General features: G+C 48.7%; 3 protein-coding genes across 4 annotated transcripts in view; 2 read left to right on the plus strand and 1 right to left on the minus strand.

Moving 5' to 3' along the window:
* Positions 1-4,440, plus strand: part of RAB13 (RAB13, member RAS oncogene family) — a 5,387-nt gene extending 947 nt beyond the window's left edge. Inside the window, exons 1-8 of one of the 2 annotated variants that reach the window (XM_012658748.1) lie at positions 187-435; positions 1,890-1,950; positions 2,824-2,884; positions 3,182-3,259; positions 3,373-3,462; positions 3,585-3,650; positions 3,743-3,796; positions 3,957-4,440. In XM_012658748.1, the coding sequence (XP_012514202.1) occupies positions 312-435; positions 1,890-1,950; positions 2,824-2,884; positions 3,182-3,259; positions 3,373-3,462; positions 3,585-3,650; positions 3,743-3,796; positions 3,957-4,031 (609 nt within the window). In that variant the 5' untranslated portion in view covers positions 187-311 and the 3' untranslated portion in view covers positions 4,032-4,440. Of the gene's footprint in view, positions 1-186; positions 436-1,889; positions 1,951-2,823; positions 2,885-3,181; positions 3,260-3,372; positions 3,463-3,584; positions 3,651-3,742; positions 3,797-3,956 lie in introns of those variants that run through there. The other variant, XM_012658750.1, reaches the window with a different exon arrangement.
* A 4,457-nt stretch (positions 4,441-8,897) lies between these two features.
* JTB (jumping translocation breakpoint) lies at positions 8,898-11,374 on the plus strand. The gene is made up of 6 exons (XM_012658751.1): positions 8,898-9,032; positions 9,211-9,329; positions 9,494-9,531; positions 9,737-9,819; positions 10,276-10,355; positions 11,052-11,374. The coding sequence occupies exons 1-6, from the start codon at positions 9,030-9,032 to the stop codon at positions 11,206-11,208; spliced, it is 480 nt and encodes a 159-aa protein (XP_012514205.1). The 5' UTR covers positions 8,898-9,029; the 3' UTR covers positions 11,209-11,374.
* Positions 11,375-11,497: 123 nt separating this feature from the next.
* CREB3L4 (cAMP responsive element binding protein 3-like 4) lies at positions 11,498-16,587 on the minus strand. Its single transcript, XM_012658747.1, has 10 exons — positions 16,304-16,587; positions 15,998-16,175; positions 15,520-15,766; positions 15,248-15,369; positions 13,002-13,094; positions 12,762-12,868; positions 12,583-12,651; positions 12,381-12,465; positions 12,097-12,193; positions 11,498-11,945 (listed from the first exon to the last, which is right to left on the minus strand). The coding sequence occupies exons 1-10, from the start codon at positions 16,327-16,329 to the stop codon at positions 11,752-11,754; spliced, it is 1,218 nt and encodes a 405-aa protein (XP_012514201.1). The 5' UTR covers positions 16,330-16,587; the 3' UTR covers positions 11,498-11,751.
* Between the last annotated feature and the right edge of the window lie 1,710 nt (positions 16,588-18,297).

The raw sequence follows: 18,297 nt of genomic DNA on the forward strand, positions 1-18,297 counted from the left end.
AAAAAAAAAAAAAAAAAAGAGGAACACTAATTAGCAAAAGGTTGTGGGAAATAGCGAGGGAGACAGGCCTGCCTAGGCTGGGAGGGAAAAGCCAAGCGAACACAAGGCTGGGCTGGACGCCTTGGCCTGCCCAAAGCGGTGGGCGGGCAGGGGGTGGAGCGCAGAGGAGTGCCGCCTCTCCTCTTTCCCGGAGCCTGGGCGGGGAGAGGGAGGAAAACTTCCTGGCCTGGGCTCTGTCCGCCAACCCTCCAATCCCGCCTACCAGTGCCGGGCGCTTCCCCACCCCTCCCCCGGCTCCCCCAGTGTCCGCCATGGCCAAAGCCTACGACCACCTCTTCAAGTTGCTGCTGATCGGGGACTCTGGGGTGGGCAAGACTTGTCTGATCATTCGCTTTGCAGAGGACAACTTCAACAGCACTTACATCTCCACCATCGGTGAGCCCACTGGCCATATCCCAGACTCCCGACTCCCCCTCGTGACCTCATCCTCAAGCTCCTAGATTACTAGTGACCCCACATTTCCATCCCCTTAGAGTAAGGCTCCCAAATTCTAGGAGCCTAAATTCTGAATGGTACCCAAACCTCTAACCTTTCTGGAGCCTCCAGGTAATTTCAGTGGCTGCCAGCCCCTCATTTTCTTGGTCCTTAGTCTCCCTAGTCTCCCCAAATCCACATGAACCCTTCTCTATTTCCCTCTCAGCTCCTCTTTTCCCTCCCCCATCCACCTAGAACTCTCTTGATCTGTTCTCCACATTTCCTATATTCCTCTCCCCGAGCATCTGTCTCCCAGTTCTCCTAGCCTCTTTCTGTCCCATGAGCTTCAAACTCTCCCATTGCATCCCCACCTTACCATCTACTTCCCAGTCTCCCTGCCCCTCAACTGAAAGGTCGGGGAGGGTGGAATAGGGAGGCTGGGTGTGCTGGAGGGTGGCCCAAGGACTGTGATCATGAATATGCAGTCAGCCTGGTGAGGAAGGTGGAAATGAGGGGACTTTTGGGGTCTGAGTCAGCCTGGTGACTCAACCTCCTCCCTGGGGCTCTCAGCAGGCCTGGGGGAGGTGCCCAAGTTTCTAGTAAAAAGAACATTGTCTCCCCTCCTCCCTTCTCATCTCCTCTGGCCTGGGAAATAAGACAGGAAGAGTCTCAAGACAATTCTGGTTACAAAGGGAAAGGAAAAGTGCCCCTCTTTCCTAACTCAGTCCCAGGAGGAATCCTTTTTAGCCTCAGACTTGCTCGATTCCAAGCTTTGCCCACTAGTTAATTCACATAGACTGGCATCAGCTACTTTTTCCTTTACTCTTTAAAAGAGGGTGGGTGAAGTACTAAGAGTAGAGGGTTCTAAAAAAACAGAAGGGAAGTGGATCATGAAAGTAATATTGGGGCGAGACAGAGACTGAATTGAGAGGGCTGTCAGCTGGCGTGGCTGAGTGAATCCAAGAGATGGTGTGAGGGTTGTAGGCCCCCCTGCAGAATTTTAATCACCTTCTCGCCTCCAGAATCCAAGTAAAAGCCATATTCTTGCTATACAAATACAACATTAGAAGCTGGGTGCAGTGGTGCACGCCTGTAGTCTCAGCTACTCTAGAGGCTCAGGCAGGAGGGTCACTTGAGCCTAGGAGTTCACAACCAGACTAGGCAATATAGTGAGACCCCTGTCTCTAAAACAACAACAACAACAACAACAACAACAAAATAGCTTCAGGAAAATTCTCTAGCTCTGCATTTCCAACAAGATTGCTCCCCTGCAGAATTTCTGGCATTTTGGCACCGCCACTGCTCCATTCCTGTCTCTCTCACCACACACACACACACACACACACACACACACTCACACACACTTTTACATGCACACACATGTCTCAACTTTGGTGCATACCTTCCGCCCCTAGGAATTGATTTCAAGATCCGCACTGTGGATATAGAGGGGAAGAAGATCAAACTGCAAGTCTGGTGAGTGAATCCCCCAGGACGCCTAACCAGACTTCCCCATTTACCTCCTACAACCATTTTCCTTCTGCTTGCTTCATGTCTCACCCTTTCCTGATTGCTCCTTCCAGCACTTCTATCCATTTTCCTCACCTCTCTCAGCTGTCCTTCCATCGCTCTTCCTGCTCTCCCAGCTTGTTTGTTTGTTTGTTTGTTTGTAACTCTTGCTTCCTCTGGCTCCAGAGTATTCTCCGAATTTAATGACAAATGTATATTGACCTATAATGTGGAAACAGACTATCAGCAGTTAAATAGAAAGTAGCAGAATTAAGACTTAACTCCAAGTCTCGTGCTCTCTTTAAATGATGGAGAGCCCAGAAAGCCAATTATAGAGGTTTGACCTGACTGTCATAAGAAAGCCGGAGCCGCTGAACGTGTTTAAGTGGAATGAGGCTTAGTGGAGGCATTATGATATGACATATAAGAGCAGACTGGGGTTCAAATCCTGGTTCTGTTGCTTACCTGCCGCCTGACCCTCATTAGTTATTCAGCCATTCCAGATCTGTTTCCTCATGTGTAAAATAGGGATAATAAAACATGTCTAACAAGGATAGAGTGAGGATTAGATAAAATTGATACATAGGCATAAAACGATACATACTCAGAACTTGACACAGGGTAAGCATTCAGTGAACAAAGAGACATCTTGTTTCTCAGGCCTGTACCATCTTTTAAAGTCAGCCCAACTCTTTCTTCCTTTTCCCCTGTATTATTTCCTCATTCTTTTCCTTTCAGCCCCACCATGTTGCAAAAGCTACATTCTTAGGGAAGGAATTCTTCCCTTGGAAATCCCTTCCCCCTATGCCACCCCATCCTTCAAACCTTCTACTTCTCCAGGGACACAGCTGGCCAAGAGCGATTCAAGACGATAACTACTGCCTACTACCGCGGAGCCATGGTAGGAAGTGTGGGTCCGGACAAGAGATGAGGGCCTGAGGCAATAGAATGTAGTTTTATGAGTTCCTTACCTCCCTTATGAACTAAAAAAATAATAAATTTTAAAAAGAGAATATAATTTTATGAGCACAAAGGGTCCAGGGTTGGGGCAGGGAAAAATGGGGGGTCACAATGCGGGTTGCAGAGGGCCCAACATTTCATAGTGTTAAGACCCATGATGGAACTTGCAGGGTCACTTAGAGGGCAGTGGGGAGCCTAAACAGGAATATAGTCCAAAGTGAAACTTGCCATCCCCCAGGGCATTATCCTAGTATATGACATCACAGACGAGAAGTCCTTTGAGAATATTCAGAACTGGATGAAAAGCATCAAAGAGGTGAGGATCCTCCAAAAGGGTTGGGGGAACTGGTTAGAACCTGGAGGATGAAGTGGGGGGCCACGAGGATAGGCAAGACCCAACTTTTACTTGTCTTATCCTTTTGTCCCCAGAATGCCTCTGCTGGGGTGGAGCGCCTCTTGCTGGGAAACAAGTGTGACATGGAGGCCAAGAGGAAGGTGCAAAAGGAGCAGGCTGATAAGGTGAGGGTCGGGCTAGGCAGTGTTCTAGAACTGAGCTGGGAGGGCCAAAATGAAGTTGGATTGCAGAGGACTTGGGTGCTGCCCTTAATCCAACTCTTTCCTTCCCACTTCAACCCCCACAGTTGGCTCGAGAGCACGGAATCCGATTTTTTGAGACAAGTGCTAAATCCAGTATGAATGTGGATGAGGTGAGACCTGTCCCCCTCAAAGAGATGAAAGATAGATTGTCTTCCCCTCCAAACTGTTCTGACCAATCCCCCCTGCCACCCCCTGCCCTTAGGCTTTTAGTTCCCTGGCCCGGGACATCTTGCTCAAGTCAGGAAGCCGGAGATCAGTAAGTGGGTTCTGCTGGGCTGCGTACAACTGTGTGTCTATGTTGGGGGTAAAACTGCGGAGCTAAGATTTCCCACAAGGGTGGGTTGACTTCGAACAGTTCGCAGCCGCATACCCCAACTAGCCATTCACACCTTTACCCTGTATCCTTCTCCCTCTAGGGAAACGGCAACATGCCTCCCAGCACTGACCTGAAAACCTGTGACAAGAAGAACACCAAGTGCTCCCTGGGCTGAGGACCCTTTCTTGCCTGCCCACCCTAAGCCTGGAAACTGAACCCGAGGGAGGCAGGGCGGAGGGGCTTGGTGGAATAGATGGGTAGATGGTAAGGAGAATGAGGAGAAAATGGAGAAGACAAAAATGAAAAGGAGGAAAGGAGAGGCAGAGAGGGCAGGGAAAGAATTGAGGAAGTGAGAGAAGGTAAGGAGACAGGAAAAGAAGGGAGGAAAGGAAGTAAGGATAGAGGGCCTCAGGCTTCAGACCTTCTCTGGGTTTTCAGGGCAAACAAAAATGTAAATACATTGATTTATTCTGTAACTAGATCAGGTTTTAGGGCCCTGTGAAAGGTTGGCTCAGCACCACTCTCTGAGGTTTTATTCTGTCACTCTGCATGGTCTTTCTTGGTATTAAAGGCCACCATTTGCATAAATGTGCCTGGTTTGGGTACCTCTCATTATTGTTAGAATTACTGTCCACTCAAACTCAATCTTTTTTTTTTTTTTTTTTTTAGAGACAGGGTCTTGCTCTGTCTTACAGGCTGGAGTGCAGTGGCACAGTCATAGCTCACTGCAGCTTCAAACTCCTGGGCTCAAGGGATCCTCTCGCCTCAGCCTTCAGAGTAGTTGGGACTACAGGCGCACACTGCCACACCTTATTTTTTGTAGAGACAGAGTCTTCCTATGTTGCCCAAGCTAGTCTCAAACTCCTGGCCTCAATCCTCCAGCCTCGGCCTCCCAAAGTGCTGGGATTACAGGCCTGAGCCACCATGCCCAGCCTCAAACCAAATTCTTGCTTCTCCAAAGTGGTTGGTCTGCCTGAATCTGGGTGCATTCCTGTGGCACCAGGACTATTCCTACCCCTGTCTCTTCCCCAGCTGTTTAATTGGTGAGGAAAACGGCAAGGAGCAGGAGGCAGAGTGAACTGAATGTCTGGATTTTCTCTTTCTATTATGGGATCTAGAGGACCCTTGTGGACAGAGTCTTGTTCCTGAGTACAGAAAATTGCAAGAGAGAAGGACTCTACTAGTCCTAGCCTCAGGAAAGCAGCAGGAGCTAGCATTGTTCATACAGTGATTTGTGCAAGCTTCTTTGATTCTGCCAACTGTCATCCATTTATATATTTGCCAGGCATTATTATCTGCTTTTATTGGTGAGGAATATGAGACACATGAGAGATTCATTTATTCATAAATATTTATTGAGCATTTTCTGTGTGCCGGGCGCAATAGTTAGTTGACATAGCCTTTGAGTGGTACTCACAAGCAGAGGGACAAGCAAATTTTAACAGTTCTTAACTACTAAATAACAAAGATGGCAAAACTATTGGCATTCAAAAGAACAACAATCGAAAAGTTGAGGTTTGATACACAGTCCCCTTAAGTAAACATAGCTTCCTTTCACCATACACAGTATTTTTTAATTTTTTTTTTTTTTTTTTTGAGAGTCTTTGTCGCCCTCGGTAGAGTGCCGTGGTGTCATCACAGCTCTGCGCAACCTCAAACTCCTGGGCTCAAGCGATCCTCCTGCCTCAGCTTCCCGAGTAGCTGGGACTACAGGCACAGGCCTCGAGGCCCAGCCAATTTTTTCTATTTTTGGTAGAGACTAATTTTCTCTATTTTTGGTAGATACGGGATCTCATCTTGCTCGGGCTGGTCTTGAACTCCCAACCTCAAGCAATCTTCCTGCCTCAGCCTCCTAGAGTGCTAGGATTACAGGCGCGAGCCACCGTGCCCAGCCCCACAATATTTTTTAAACAGCAAAATTATCTCACAGATTTGATCTTTTATCAGGATCAATGAACATGTCAGAGTTGATTAGGACAAATGTACTATTATAATTTTTATTCATGGATACAATATTCAAGGCAATTAAGAAATCCCCAACCCTTCAGTGTAAAAGTGGATGGCTACCCTAGAGTCAGCAGCAAAGTCTCTTTTTGTGCTGCTGTTTCTGCTGGTAAAAGACAACACTCAGAAAAAAACCTGATAGTGCTGGGAGAAATAATAATTAAATGTAATAAAATAATTTAATAAATATATTAAGTTTCCAAGCTTTGATGGGGTAATGATTAGCCTTTTTGTGGCTTATGTTTGAGTTCTGTAGTAAACAGCATAGCTGGTTTAATTTGCTCAAGAGATGAGGAAAGACTTGCATTTTGTGGCTCCCAGGAAAGAGACTAACATCTTCATCATAACTCAGAGCAGATATTTAAAAATCTAGTTTCAGGGTAGAGACCCCTGTTAGTAAGGTTACTGGAAGTGAAATCTTACAAGATCTGACAATTTGTCATGAGATAAGGTAGGATTTGGTAAGGAGTAACAAATATTAGCAGGTTTCAGCCAAAACTTTAATTACAGTTAAAAACTACTGGAAAAAACCCACAGTCTACTTTTTATAACATATAACTATTCAAATACACATAACACGTAAAAATACACAAATAATAACTTAAAGAAACAAATTCAAAATTAGGCATGGTGGTAAACACCTGTAGTCCCAGCTACTTGGGAGGTTGAGGCAGGAAGATCACTTGAGCCTAGGAGTTTGAGGCTGTAAGTATGCTACGATCACACCTGTGAATAGTCACTGTACTCCAGCCTGGGCACCATAATGAGACACAGTCTCTAAAAAAAAAAGCAAAATGAAAGCTCAGCCCTCATCAGGTTTTTTCTTTTCTTTTCTTGTTTTAGAGATAGGGTCTTGCTTTGTTGTCCAGGCTGGAGTGCAGTGGCACAATCATAGCTCACTGCAGCCTTGAACTCCCGGGCTCAAGCAATCCTGCCTTAGCCTTCCGAGTAGCTGGGACTGCAGGCATGCGCCACCATGCCTGGCTAATTTTTTAATTTTTTTGTAGAACAGGATCTCATTATGTTGCCCAAGCTGGTGTCCAACTCCTGGCCTCAATCGAGCCCCCTGCTTTGGCATCCCAAAGTGCTGGTATTACAGGTGTGAGCTGCTGCACCAAGGCCCAGGTTTTGTTTTTTTCAACTTCCATTCAATGGTCTTTCCACAGTCTGGTAGTCTCTGCTCTTGAGAAACCAGCTTTAGGTCTGATGGGAAGACAGAATTTATGAGATATACCACCAGATATACTGTTAATCCCAAAATAAAGTGCTCTACCCTTAGGGCTGTGGGGAAGGGTAGAGGCAGTGGTCTTTAGGCTAGAAAGATGCCTCGGAGGAGGAGAATGTGGAGCAGAGTTAACAAGAAATATGGAGATGATCCCCCCTTTTTTTTTTTGTTTTTGAGACAGAGCTTGCTCTGTTGCCCAGGCTAGAGTACAGTGGTGTCATCAGTGCTCACTGCAGCCTTCAACTCCTGGGCTCAAGAGATTCTCCTGCCTCAGCCTCCCAAGTAGCTGGGACTACAGGCACACCACCACCACACCCAACGAATTTTTCTTACTTTTTGTAGAGATGGGGTCTTGTTATGTTGCCCAGGCTGGTCTTGAACTCCTGGCCTCAAGCAATCCTCTCACCTTGGCCTCCCAAAGTGCTGGGATTACAGGCATGAGTTTCTGCGCCGGGCTCCCCGCCCCCTTTTTTTCCCTTGAGAATAGGGTCTCATGTCTTGCTATGTTGCCCAGGCTAATCTTGAACTCCAGGCCTCAGGGGATCCTCTCACCTCAGCCTTCTGAGTAGCTGGAATTATAGGCAAGAGCAGCTGTCCCCAGTGAGTCCCCAGTGAGAGCTGGGATCCACGTTATTTTATTAGTGCCCATATTTATATGAAGTTTATTTTAAGTACTTCCTTGTCTATTTATTGAGCATCTAAGAAAACTAAATCGCATGGCCCCGTTGTCTGGGAGGCTGTGGATAACATGTATATGTGAAACTAGGAGGCAAATCAGGGCAGAATTAGGATAGTGACCAATACGTTACCAAACAGTAAAACAGGAACTGAATGGGGGTCAAGTCACTGCAGTTCTGAGTCTATATCAAGGTTTAATTCCATGGGGATGTAAATCAGTCATAAATCTTTGGCCTGCAAATTGAAAGTCTAGGCTCAAAACCCCAGCATTCCCACTCAGCAGCTTGGTGACCTTGGACAAGTCACTTATACTCTCTGAACTTACTCATAAAACAGAACACATTTCATTTGCATCTCAAAAAATATTAGAAAATGCACATTAGCATCTTTGTTTTACACAGAACATTGAGAGCCAGATGCTGTCCTAAGTTCATGTAGCTAATAAGCACCTGAACCTAGACCTAATATTTCTTGGAACTTCAAATCTCATGCCCTTCTCATTGTACTAATGATTATTCCATTATGTAGGAGCAAGGGAGAGTTGACAACATTTGAGGAGGCTATCTAGAGGACTAGTTCTGCGAAGTAGTTTACCAATTAACATGAGAGGAGGTAACACTGTTCACCTGTGTAGTGTAGTGGAGTAGCCGCCCAGAGACAGAAGAAAGTTTCACGTTCACCATGTCTCGGATATTCCTGTTTCTGCAGAAAGGAAAAAGTGCAGTTTCGTCTCTATTCCTTGACCTCCAACCCAGCTTCTCCACTGGACCATCGCAGGCGGGGAGGGTGGGATGGCGAAGGGTGTCAGAGAGGCTAAAGCTTAATGGTGAATCCCAGGTTTTTAAGGAGGGAGCAAAGTCCTGGGAGGGCGACATCTTGTGCCTTTTTACACCTTCCTGCTCACCTAGCCCAGAAGGGACAAACAGGTGACAGCCCAGGGAACAACGAATCGAGAATCCCGGCGAGCCTCTGCAGCCGCCATTTCCTCCATTCTCGCAAAGACTACCGGCGCCACAATGCAACGGGACGTCGAGCCAATTCCCAGTGAGCAGCGGGCGAGGCGCCACCGACAGCGAAAGACTACAAGCCCCAGTAGGCGACGACAGGCATTGCCTGGCCTTGCGCCCCAGGATGCTCCGCGGGGCAAGATGGCCGCGCCGGGGGCGGAGGCCGAGGCGGGCTGGTGCTAGGCCCGTGTGTCCCCGCCGGCCCTTCCTTTAGGACCCTGCGGGTTCCGCGCAAGGAACTCGCGTCCCTAGCCAACAAATGGTATGGGCTTCTCTCGTTGTGGCCTCGGGGACGTCCCGATAGAGCCTTTGCCGTGATAGGCAACCCCGGTATTTAGCCGAGAGGACCCGGAACGTCTGGGAGGCCGGCAGAGTAAGGGCCGCCTCTGCGCTCCGACGGAGGCAAGAGGCCAGACGAGCAGGTCCCTGTGTTCCGCCAGGTGCGAGACTGTGCCAGGTGCGACACTGAGCGCTCCATGCCTGCAGGCGTGGGGAGGCGTGGCCTCCCCCAGGGCCGCCACCTCTGCTGGTTGCTTTGCGCTTTCACCTTAAAGCTCTGGTAAGGAGGGTCTGAAGGGAGGGAAAAGGAGGGCACAGAAGTACCGGATCGTCCCTACCTCCGGGGATTGGAGAGGCCTTGTCCATGGACAGCGGAGGTGGAGGTGCCCTGTTTTCTGGATTCTGACTTTTGCCCCTTCACCTCTCCGCCCCCCCCCGCTACAGCCAAGCAGAGGCTCCTGTGCAGGAAGAGAAGCTGTCAGGTGGGTGATTGTCTCAGAACCAGACACCCCCATAGTTTTTTTGGTTTTGTTTTTAATATCTTCCCCATATACCAAGAGCACATGTGGAAAAGGACGGCACCGTCTGGAATGAGGGCAGGCGCTGTGCTGGGAAGTTGGATGGGCAGCGCCTTTGGGAGAAATATTTCCTGAATGGTCTGGGGTTAGCATTTCTTTCCCCTTTTAGTGAGCACCTCAAATTTGCCGTGCTGGATGGTGGAAGAGTTTGTGGTGGCAGAAGAGTGCACTCCGTGTTCTAATTTCCAGACTGTGAGTATGTTTTCTATCCTTTTTTTCTCATATCTAAGCAGTCCCCAAGTCTTATTAAGTGAGCTTTTGCATTGTCTTTTTTTCCTTGTACTTGCGATCTCACCGTATATCAAAGTCTGCACTTGTCTTTCTTCTGAAAATGTGCCTCTTTTTTCCCCAAGTTAATGGCAGTATTCAACTGATAGCCATATTCTGTTAATTTTTAGTATAGTGGGCTCTGGAACCTGTCCTCACCTCTCTTTAGACTATTGCCCCTGAAGTGTTCTTTCTAATACACATTGCTAATCATGCAACCACCACCTCCACTTTCTGAATCAGAACTCTTCATTCATGGTCTGTTGTTGCCTGCCAACTCTTAGCCATAGCAGTTGGGCTTCTGCTTCTTCTGAATGTCAGCCTTTCTGTTTTTGTTGCTGCCCCTTCCTAATATGTGTGTTGGTCCTTTTGTCCTGGCAGAAAACCACCCCTGAGTGCAGTTCCACAGGATATGTAGAGAAAATCATATGCAGTTCATCTAAGAGGAATGAGTTCAAAAGGTGAGTGCCATTTGTCTTTTCTGAGATCACCTCCTTTGCTCCTATGACTTTAGGTAGGTGGTCCCACCTCTTCCTCCTGGTCTGTGGGTAGCATGGCATATTGAAAAGAAGAGGGGATTTGGAGCCAAATTCCTTGAACCCAAGTCCCAGCTTTACTCCTCAGCACTATGTTATTGGCCATATTTTCTCATCGGTAAAATTGGTTAATACTAGCTCTGCTTATCTCACCAGAGGATAAATTAAATGACATATTTGAGAGGGATTTACGTACTATAAATACCTGACTCTGGGGCAGGTGCAGTGGCTCACACCTGTATTCCCGGCATTTTGGAAGGCTGAGGTGGGAGAATTGCTTGAGGCCAGGAGTTTGAGACTAGCCTGGGCAACATAGCAAGACCTTGTCTCTACAAACAAATTTTTTTTAATTAGCCAGGTGTGGTGGTGTGTGTCTGTAGTCCCAGCTACTAAGGAGGCTGAGGTGGGAGGATCTCCTGAGCCCAGGAATTCGAGGCTGCAGTGAGCAATAATTGCACACCTGCACTCCAGTCTGGGCAACAGAGTGAGACTGTGTCTCCAAGAAATAAGAAGGCTGACTTTTCCTCTTGGATATATCTTGGGTAGGCTGAAGTAGAAGGGAGATCAGAGAGAGAAGCTGTCTGGCCTTCCCTGGGAATAACTGTTCCTTTCTGCCCTCAGTTGCCGCTCAGCTCTGATGGAACAACACTTATTCTGGAACTTTGAAGGGGCTGTCGTGGGTGTGGCCTTGGTCTTCGCTTGCCTTGTCATCATTCGTCAGCGACAACTGGACAGAAAGGCTCTGGAAAAGGTCCGGAAGCAAATCGAGTCCATATAGCTACATTCTACCCTTTTATCCTGGGTCTTAGAGACCCTATCTCAGAAAGAGAAAGTGAAATGGACTGATTGCACCCTTGGTCCTTTGGAGCCTTGTGGTGGTATCCCCTTCCCCCATATTCCTCTTTCACATCATTAATGAACAGAATAAAAAGAGTAAAATAGTTTCCTTCCCTGCTATAATTTGGAGCAAGAAGTCATGGGGGCAGAGAGGGAAAGAGGGTAGCAACTTTAGGCTCCGGTCTACCAAATACCTATCTTCCCCTTCTACTTATTTAAAATTTCCGAGATACAATTTCAGCTAAAAAGTTTATTTTTCAGTCAAAACTTGTTTTTCCTCAACCCTATCCCCAAAGAAGAAATAAAATCACAGATACATAACAGAAGTATTTCAGGTGCCCTCTCACATGGGCAAATCTGGCCTCAGGTGTCCTGAAGTGATTCCGGCCTTTGACAGCAGAGACACCTGAGTGGGAATCCCAGGGGGAGGCCCTGGCGTCCTCATTGTGATTGGGAAGTAGGCCAGGAAGATCTCTGTTCCAGCTCACATCTCATCTGCATGCAGCGCTGTTCTCATGTGCCCACTGGGTCCTGTCTTTCCTCCTGTCTTCTCAAGCAGTGTCTTTGTTGAGCCATTGGTACCCTTGGCTCTGGGTGGCTCCCCCAGTCTGGACTCTGCCACTTGAGTCTCCAGATTTTCTGTCATGTCCTTGTGGGTCAGGATATTTCTGGAAATCACTGGGAAGGTTAAGGAAAAAGGTTAATAGTAGAGTGGTCCCCTGGGTGGGGGACCCTAGACAGGACAGGACCTCCCTCCCGCTCTTGACTACCAAGGAGAACAGAGCCCCTGCTTGCTTACCAGGGGTCCCTCCCTGCCCTTGCCTCTCACCTCCATGAGGCTGGTAATCCTCAGGCCCAACTGCTGGTAGACCCTGAAATGGGCTGAAGCTGGGCAGAATGATGAGAGCCAGGGAAAAAAGAAGGATCTGGGAGGAAGCAAGAGGACACTTGGGCTGTGGGGACAATAAAAGAAGGGAGCAGAGGGCAGAGTGAATGTAGGGCAGTTGGGGTTATCAAGTGTGAGAAGATAGATGTGCCTGGGTGGGGGCTGTTGGGATGGAAACGTGGTGGAAGACGGAGGAGGTGGGCGAGAGGGAAGTAGACTAATGGTACCAGAACACAAGTGCTGGTCTGGGCAGCTTTGTTGGAGGTCTGAGCAATGAGTGCCTGCAGCTGGCGGAGCTGAGCCACCAAGGAGCTGGGGAAGGAGGAAAGAAGAGTTAGTATTTTCTGGGAACCAGGACCCAAGAATGGTGCCCTTGTGCTGCACCCTCACCGCCTGCAACACACACATGCACACCACGCTTTGACTTACGTGTTGTGCCTCTCCAGCTCCTGGACTTTTTTCTGTAGTTCCTGGTTCTGTGCAGAACAGGCTGCCACCCTAGAGAATGTGGAGAGGTAGGACAAGACTCAGCACTCTGAGTCCCTTACCTTGCCTGCCTTGGTGAGGAAGGGGGCCACAGGAAGTCAGAAATGTGAGCCCAAACATACCTAACCTCTAGCCCATCGATGTACTCTTTCTTCCGCCGCCGACTGTCCTGAGCTGACTGCTTGTTACGGATTTTCCTCCTGACCTTCTTGAGGACCCTCTCCTCTGCCTGGAGACACAGGGTGTGTCAGTCTTGGACCCTTGACTTCCCTCAGCTCCCCAACGCTTCCCCTGGGATGCTGGCTCCTGAGAGGCCATGGCGGAGCCCCTGGGTTGGGATACCCTTTGGGGAAGTGTGTTACCTTGGTGAGAGGCAGGTGAGAGGGCAGAGAAACCCCTTCCTGCCCCAGCAGACGCTTCTCCTCATCTGTCAGGAACAGGGTTTGACACGGCAGCTGGGGGCGGTGGGCAGGAGAAGTTGAGATGGGAGTGTGCAGAGGGTCATCCCATTTCCCCGCACTAGGCTGTCCCCCCTGCATGTCCTCTGGAGAGTGTTTCCTGTTTGTGCTAGGGAACAACTCCAACCTGGAGGTGAGGTGAGGTGGGGGCAGAAACCTTAATTCAGACAGGCACTGGATCAAGCCAAAGGGACCTCGTGAGGCTGAGAAGGGGGAGAGGAGGTAGTTCTGTCATAGCCTTCGCCCAGAGACTTAGGACCTTGGCACTCTGAGCAAGCCAGGGAAGGCTTGCAGCTGCCTGTCAACCACAGGGAGCGACCTGGGACAGTGGCCTGTTCTCCTCTAGGGTCTGAGCTCCACTTTTCAAACTGAGGCTCTGTCCCCTTTCAGACAAGGAGCTCCCCAAGGGCAGCCAGACTTCTCATAGCAAATCACAGCAAAGTATGTAGAGAGACTAGCTGGTATCTGGTTAACCTGAGTTGATGGCAACTGAGTCCTTGCCTTTCTCACTAGTATTTCTTTTTGAAAGATTTATGCTTCACTTTGCGACTTAAGAATTTGCTGAGTAGTGACAAAATTTTTTAAAAGGGAAAAGAAAAAAAGAATTTGCTCCACTTTTCAGACTGAGGCTCTGTCCCCTCTTGGCTTTTGCTTCCTGAGGGTCTTTGGCAAACCATTTTCTATCTGCCTTTCCTGATGCTCCCTTCTTTCTCTGGTGACTGTTTGGTCAAACTATTGGAGGGGTGAGTCTTCCAATCCACCTAATAAAATGTCTGACAATGGGGCCTAGAGAGTTTTATCTAAAAAACAAAACAACCAAAGATATGCTGGTGCTTCTAATGTACACCCAAATTTAGAAGTGTTAGACTTTTTATTTTTTTTTTTCAGACAGAGTGTCGTTCTGTTGCCCCAGGTAGAGTGCCGTGGCGTCATCATAGCTGACAGCAACCTCCAACTCCTGGGCTCAAGTGATCCTCCTGCCTCAACCTCCCGAGTAGCTGGGACGAAAGGCATGTGCCATGACGCCTCGCTAATTTTTCTATTTTTAGTAGAGACAGGATCTCACTCTTGCTCAGGCTGGTCTCAAATTCCTGACCTCAAGTGATCCTCCTGCCTCAGTCTCCCAGAGTGTTAGGATTACAAGCATAAACTACCATGCCCGGCCAGCATTAGACTTTTTAAGGTCCCTAAGCCCAAGATTCTAAGATGCTTGGCTTGGCTTCTGCTCCTAGCTTCAACTATAGATTTAAAGAAAGGCTAGCACCTGTGCCCTGCCTTTTGGGCACAAGGAGTGCTTTCCAAGGTAAAGTCCCCCACTGTAGGACCCTGCCCAGCCAGCCTTGGGAAAGGCATTTAATGCGATACTCTGCTGCACCGTAGCACTGGCCAGTGACTGCCTACTGGGCAACTGTTCCAGTGGAAACTGCTGCAGTCGTTTCTCCTCCTTCACCCTATACCCAGTAACCAGTTGGATCCCACGTGGCCTGTCCTATTTCCATGCCCTCACCCAAGACTAAGACAATGGCTCTGGCTAAGCATACAATGCACACAAGGTCTAGGCTTCCTCTCGAGGCCTGTTCCCAGATTCTCCTACCTCACCTTATCTCCAAGGGCTCTCTCTCTCCCTTGTCCTTTCCTGCTCTTAAAATTGCTCATGTCTCCTTGGTCTCCAAGCCCAGTGCAGGAAACATTGGGGCAAAGACAAGAGTTCATCATCGGGCCGGGCGTTGTGGCTCACGCCTGTAATCCTAGCTCTCTGGGAGGCCGAGGTGGGCGGATTGTTTGAGCTCAGGAGTTCGAAACCAGCCTGAGCAAGAGCGAGACCCCATCTCTACTAAAATTAGAAAGAAATTAATTGGACAACTAAAAATATATAGAAAAAATTAGCCGGGCATGGTGGCACATGCCTGTAGTCCCAGCTACGCGGGAGGCTGAGGCAGGAGGATCGCTTGAGCCCAAGAGTTTGAGGTTGCTGTGAGCTAGGATGATGCCATGGCACTCTAGCCGGGGCAACACAGTGAGACTCTGTCTCAAAAAAAAAAAAAGAGTTCATCATCGGTTTCCCCTTCCCTCATCCTCTTTGCTGCCATCTGCGTGATCATGTATGTGTGTATCAGGGAGCACTGGTTCTGGCTGACACCAAGACTCACCAGGGTCGCAGGAGGCATTGGGGCTATGGTGCCTGCTCTGGGCAGGATGTGGGCATTAGCATCAAAGGGCAGCTCGCTGACCATGCAGACATCAGGCACCAAAAATGATGGGCTCCACTGATCTGAGGGAGACAGAAGTGGCTGGGAGAAAGAGAGTATACCCTGACAGCAGCAGGGCCTGGGTAGTGGCAAAGGTTGGGGAAACCCCTTTAACTCCATGCCTAGGGCTGGACCTAAAGGGCCATTGTCCCCTTCCCACAAAGAACACTGACCTAGCTGGATGGAGATGAGCCCTACATTGGGTCCAGCTTCCCCCTGCATCTTCTCCAGGGACCCTGTCTCATAGACAACCTTATAGAGAGCAGGAGAACAGGGTGCCCTGGGGGCAGGGGGACTGTCTGGATGGCCAGGGTCCTCAGAGATGGCACTGTCACTGCCAGGAGATGGTTCTGAGCAGTACACCTCATTGGGATCAATGAAAAGCTTCAGGAAATCTTCAGGCTCACTCTCTTGAAGGCCCTACAGTAGGAGAGGGAAGAATTTTGGAAGTCCTACCTGACATCAGACCTAGATGATTCATGCTTCAATTTCAATCCTTTCTCTTCTTGGCCATGGAGATAGTTATAACTCATGTCTACTTTGGGGTCTCTGTTTCAAGACCTCTTGCCACCTGGGGATTGAAGCCTGTTGGGGTTTCTTATCACAGAGTTGCGCCTCAACCCCACCCCCACTCCCATTCATCACACTCACACAGCCATGGCCCTCACTGGACTCCAAGCCTTGCAGCCCCTGTTCTTGTAGCCTAGTCACTGGGATCTCTGGAGGGGGACAGTGGAGTCCCAGCTCCAGGAAGGATCCCGTCGAAAAGATATCTTCTGGGGGCTCCAGCCACGAGTCCAGCAGGTCAGGGGTTCGGAGATCCATGCTTCTGTGGGAAGGCACGTGGCACGGAGAGTTGCAGAAGGGGATGATGGCTGTCCCCTATCCCCCACAGCTTCTGGGCTCCTCTGCCCCCTCTTCCATTACCCCCCTTCCTCACCTGTGCAGCCCCCTCACCTGTCGCCTGGAGATCTCGCCTCCATCCTTATCTCTCAGGTTCAGACAAACGAAGCCCCCCGGGTATTACCTGTTCCGAAGAACCCGGCCCTGCCAAGCCTACCTAGCCCGTCGACCGCCCCAAACACTACACCTTTTCTTTCCTCCAGGATATCGTATCCTGGACCTGCCCACACAAACCCCGCCCTCAGCCTTATACCAGGAAAGTGAGTTACACCTTGCGAGGAGCCGCCGTAGGGCCGCTGTAACTGGGAATAGGGGATTAAGAGGCTGCGCGTCCACAAACGGAATTTAAGGAAAACATACGCAGCCGCGCCCTTCCTGCCTCAGTTTCTCCTAGAGATAGTCAATCATCCTGAGGGTTTCGTGTCTCCTCAGGAAAGAACGGAGAGGGCTGTCACAGGGGCACAGGATGCTTGAGTGCCTGTCCTCCAGCCACCACTGCAGGGATGTAAACAAAGGCAGGAAGAGTGGAGAAGCTAGCGGGAGATTTACGGAGGCCTCCCCTCCCCCACCGCGTGGCCACACTGGAGTCCTGATTGGAAGCGAAAGACTTAGGGTTTGAGGGGCAGGGCATCCAGCCAATGGCGTTACCTTCGCAAGGCCGGCTCCTCCGTAACTGGTCGGAATAGGCTGTCAGAGTCAGGAGTCAGGCCAATGTGGCCACAGTACTATTTGTGAGGCGGAGATTGGGTTCCGCCGGACCAAAGGGAGGGCGAAGAGCCAGAAAATGAGTTTCAGGGAAGTTGGGGAAAAGTTTCCAGAAAGTGGGGAGGAGCAGGCTGATTTGGTTTCGCTTACCACGTGACTCCGAAGCTCAGGTTATTACCTAGGCGAGGAGTAAATAACCTGTTGACTAAAGTTTAGTGACTGGGCTTTGACTCAGCGGGCAGAAAGTCGCGCAGCCGCGGTTTTTGCAATTCTGCCACCCTGCATTAGGCTACTGACGAAGAACAGCAGTTACACCCACACACTCACTGGACTCTGTTAACTAACGGAGGGACAAGGGTCTGGAAAACTGCAACAAGTTAAAAAACCTTTTGTGTTTGATTTGGGAATTTGTTTTATTGTCTGCGTGTAATTACCAGCAACATTATATGTCCTGCATTTGTACAACTTGCAAAATGTTTTCATAAACATTTGTTCCACAACAGCTGAGGCACATAGGGCAGGTAATTTTTTGCTATGAGTAGACAGAGATCTATGACTAGAAAGAAGAATTAACAATACCAAAATTCAGGATTTTTTTTTCGCCTTGGTCTAATGTCTGATAGTCCCGAAATTTACTTCAAATAAAATAATGGAGCTATAATGATATAGGTATGATTTTCATCTACCTGTCTCCCCAGTGGTATTTCAGATAACGGGTAGCTGGGTGAGTAAAGCAGGGAAGTTTAGGGTTGTGGATTCGGAATTCAAACTGGTATTCATTCTACTTGTGAAGATTTGAGTGGGCTAAGGGTAAAGACAGGAACAGGATCCAGTATTTACTGAGCAACTATTATATATGTCAGGTATTTTCATGTTACTTATATAATTCTCATAGCAACTCACAGCTGACCAAGAGAAGTAACTTTCTCAAGGTTGCTCTGTAAGTAGCTGAACCAAGATTGGATGCTTGAGCTGTGTTCTTCACACTATACTCAGCTGCCTTGCCGGGCTTGCTCAAATTTCCCAAGTCTGTCTTTCCTGCTCATCTCTCTGCATCCTGTTCAAGCAGTGAAGAGACAAAGCAGGCTTCCTAGATTGATGCAGAGGTCTAAGGAAAGCAGAGCTGTTCTTGTTTGGATCTTTCCTAGAGAAAGAAAGGTGGCTAAACACATTTCAAAGGGTTTCCTGCGGCCCGTATGTATGTGCAGGGATGATTAAGTGGAAAATGTAGTTAGCTTCCCTTAATGTTAGAACTGGAAGGGACCTCTGCCATCCTCTGCTAGTTTAAGTTCCCTCTTTCCCCTGACTTATCAAGGTCTGGAGAGGAAAAATGACTTGCCCAA

The sequence above is a fragment of the Propithecus coquereli genome, unplaced genomic scaffold (assembly GCF_000956105.1).
Source record: "Propithecus coquereli isolate 6110/MARCELLA unplaced genomic scaffold, Pcoq_1.0 Scaffold59, whole genome shotgun sequence".
In the NCBI taxonomy this organism is placed as follows: domain Eukaryota; kingdom Metazoa; phylum Chordata; class Mammalia; order Primates; family Indriidae; genus Propithecus; species Propithecus coquereli.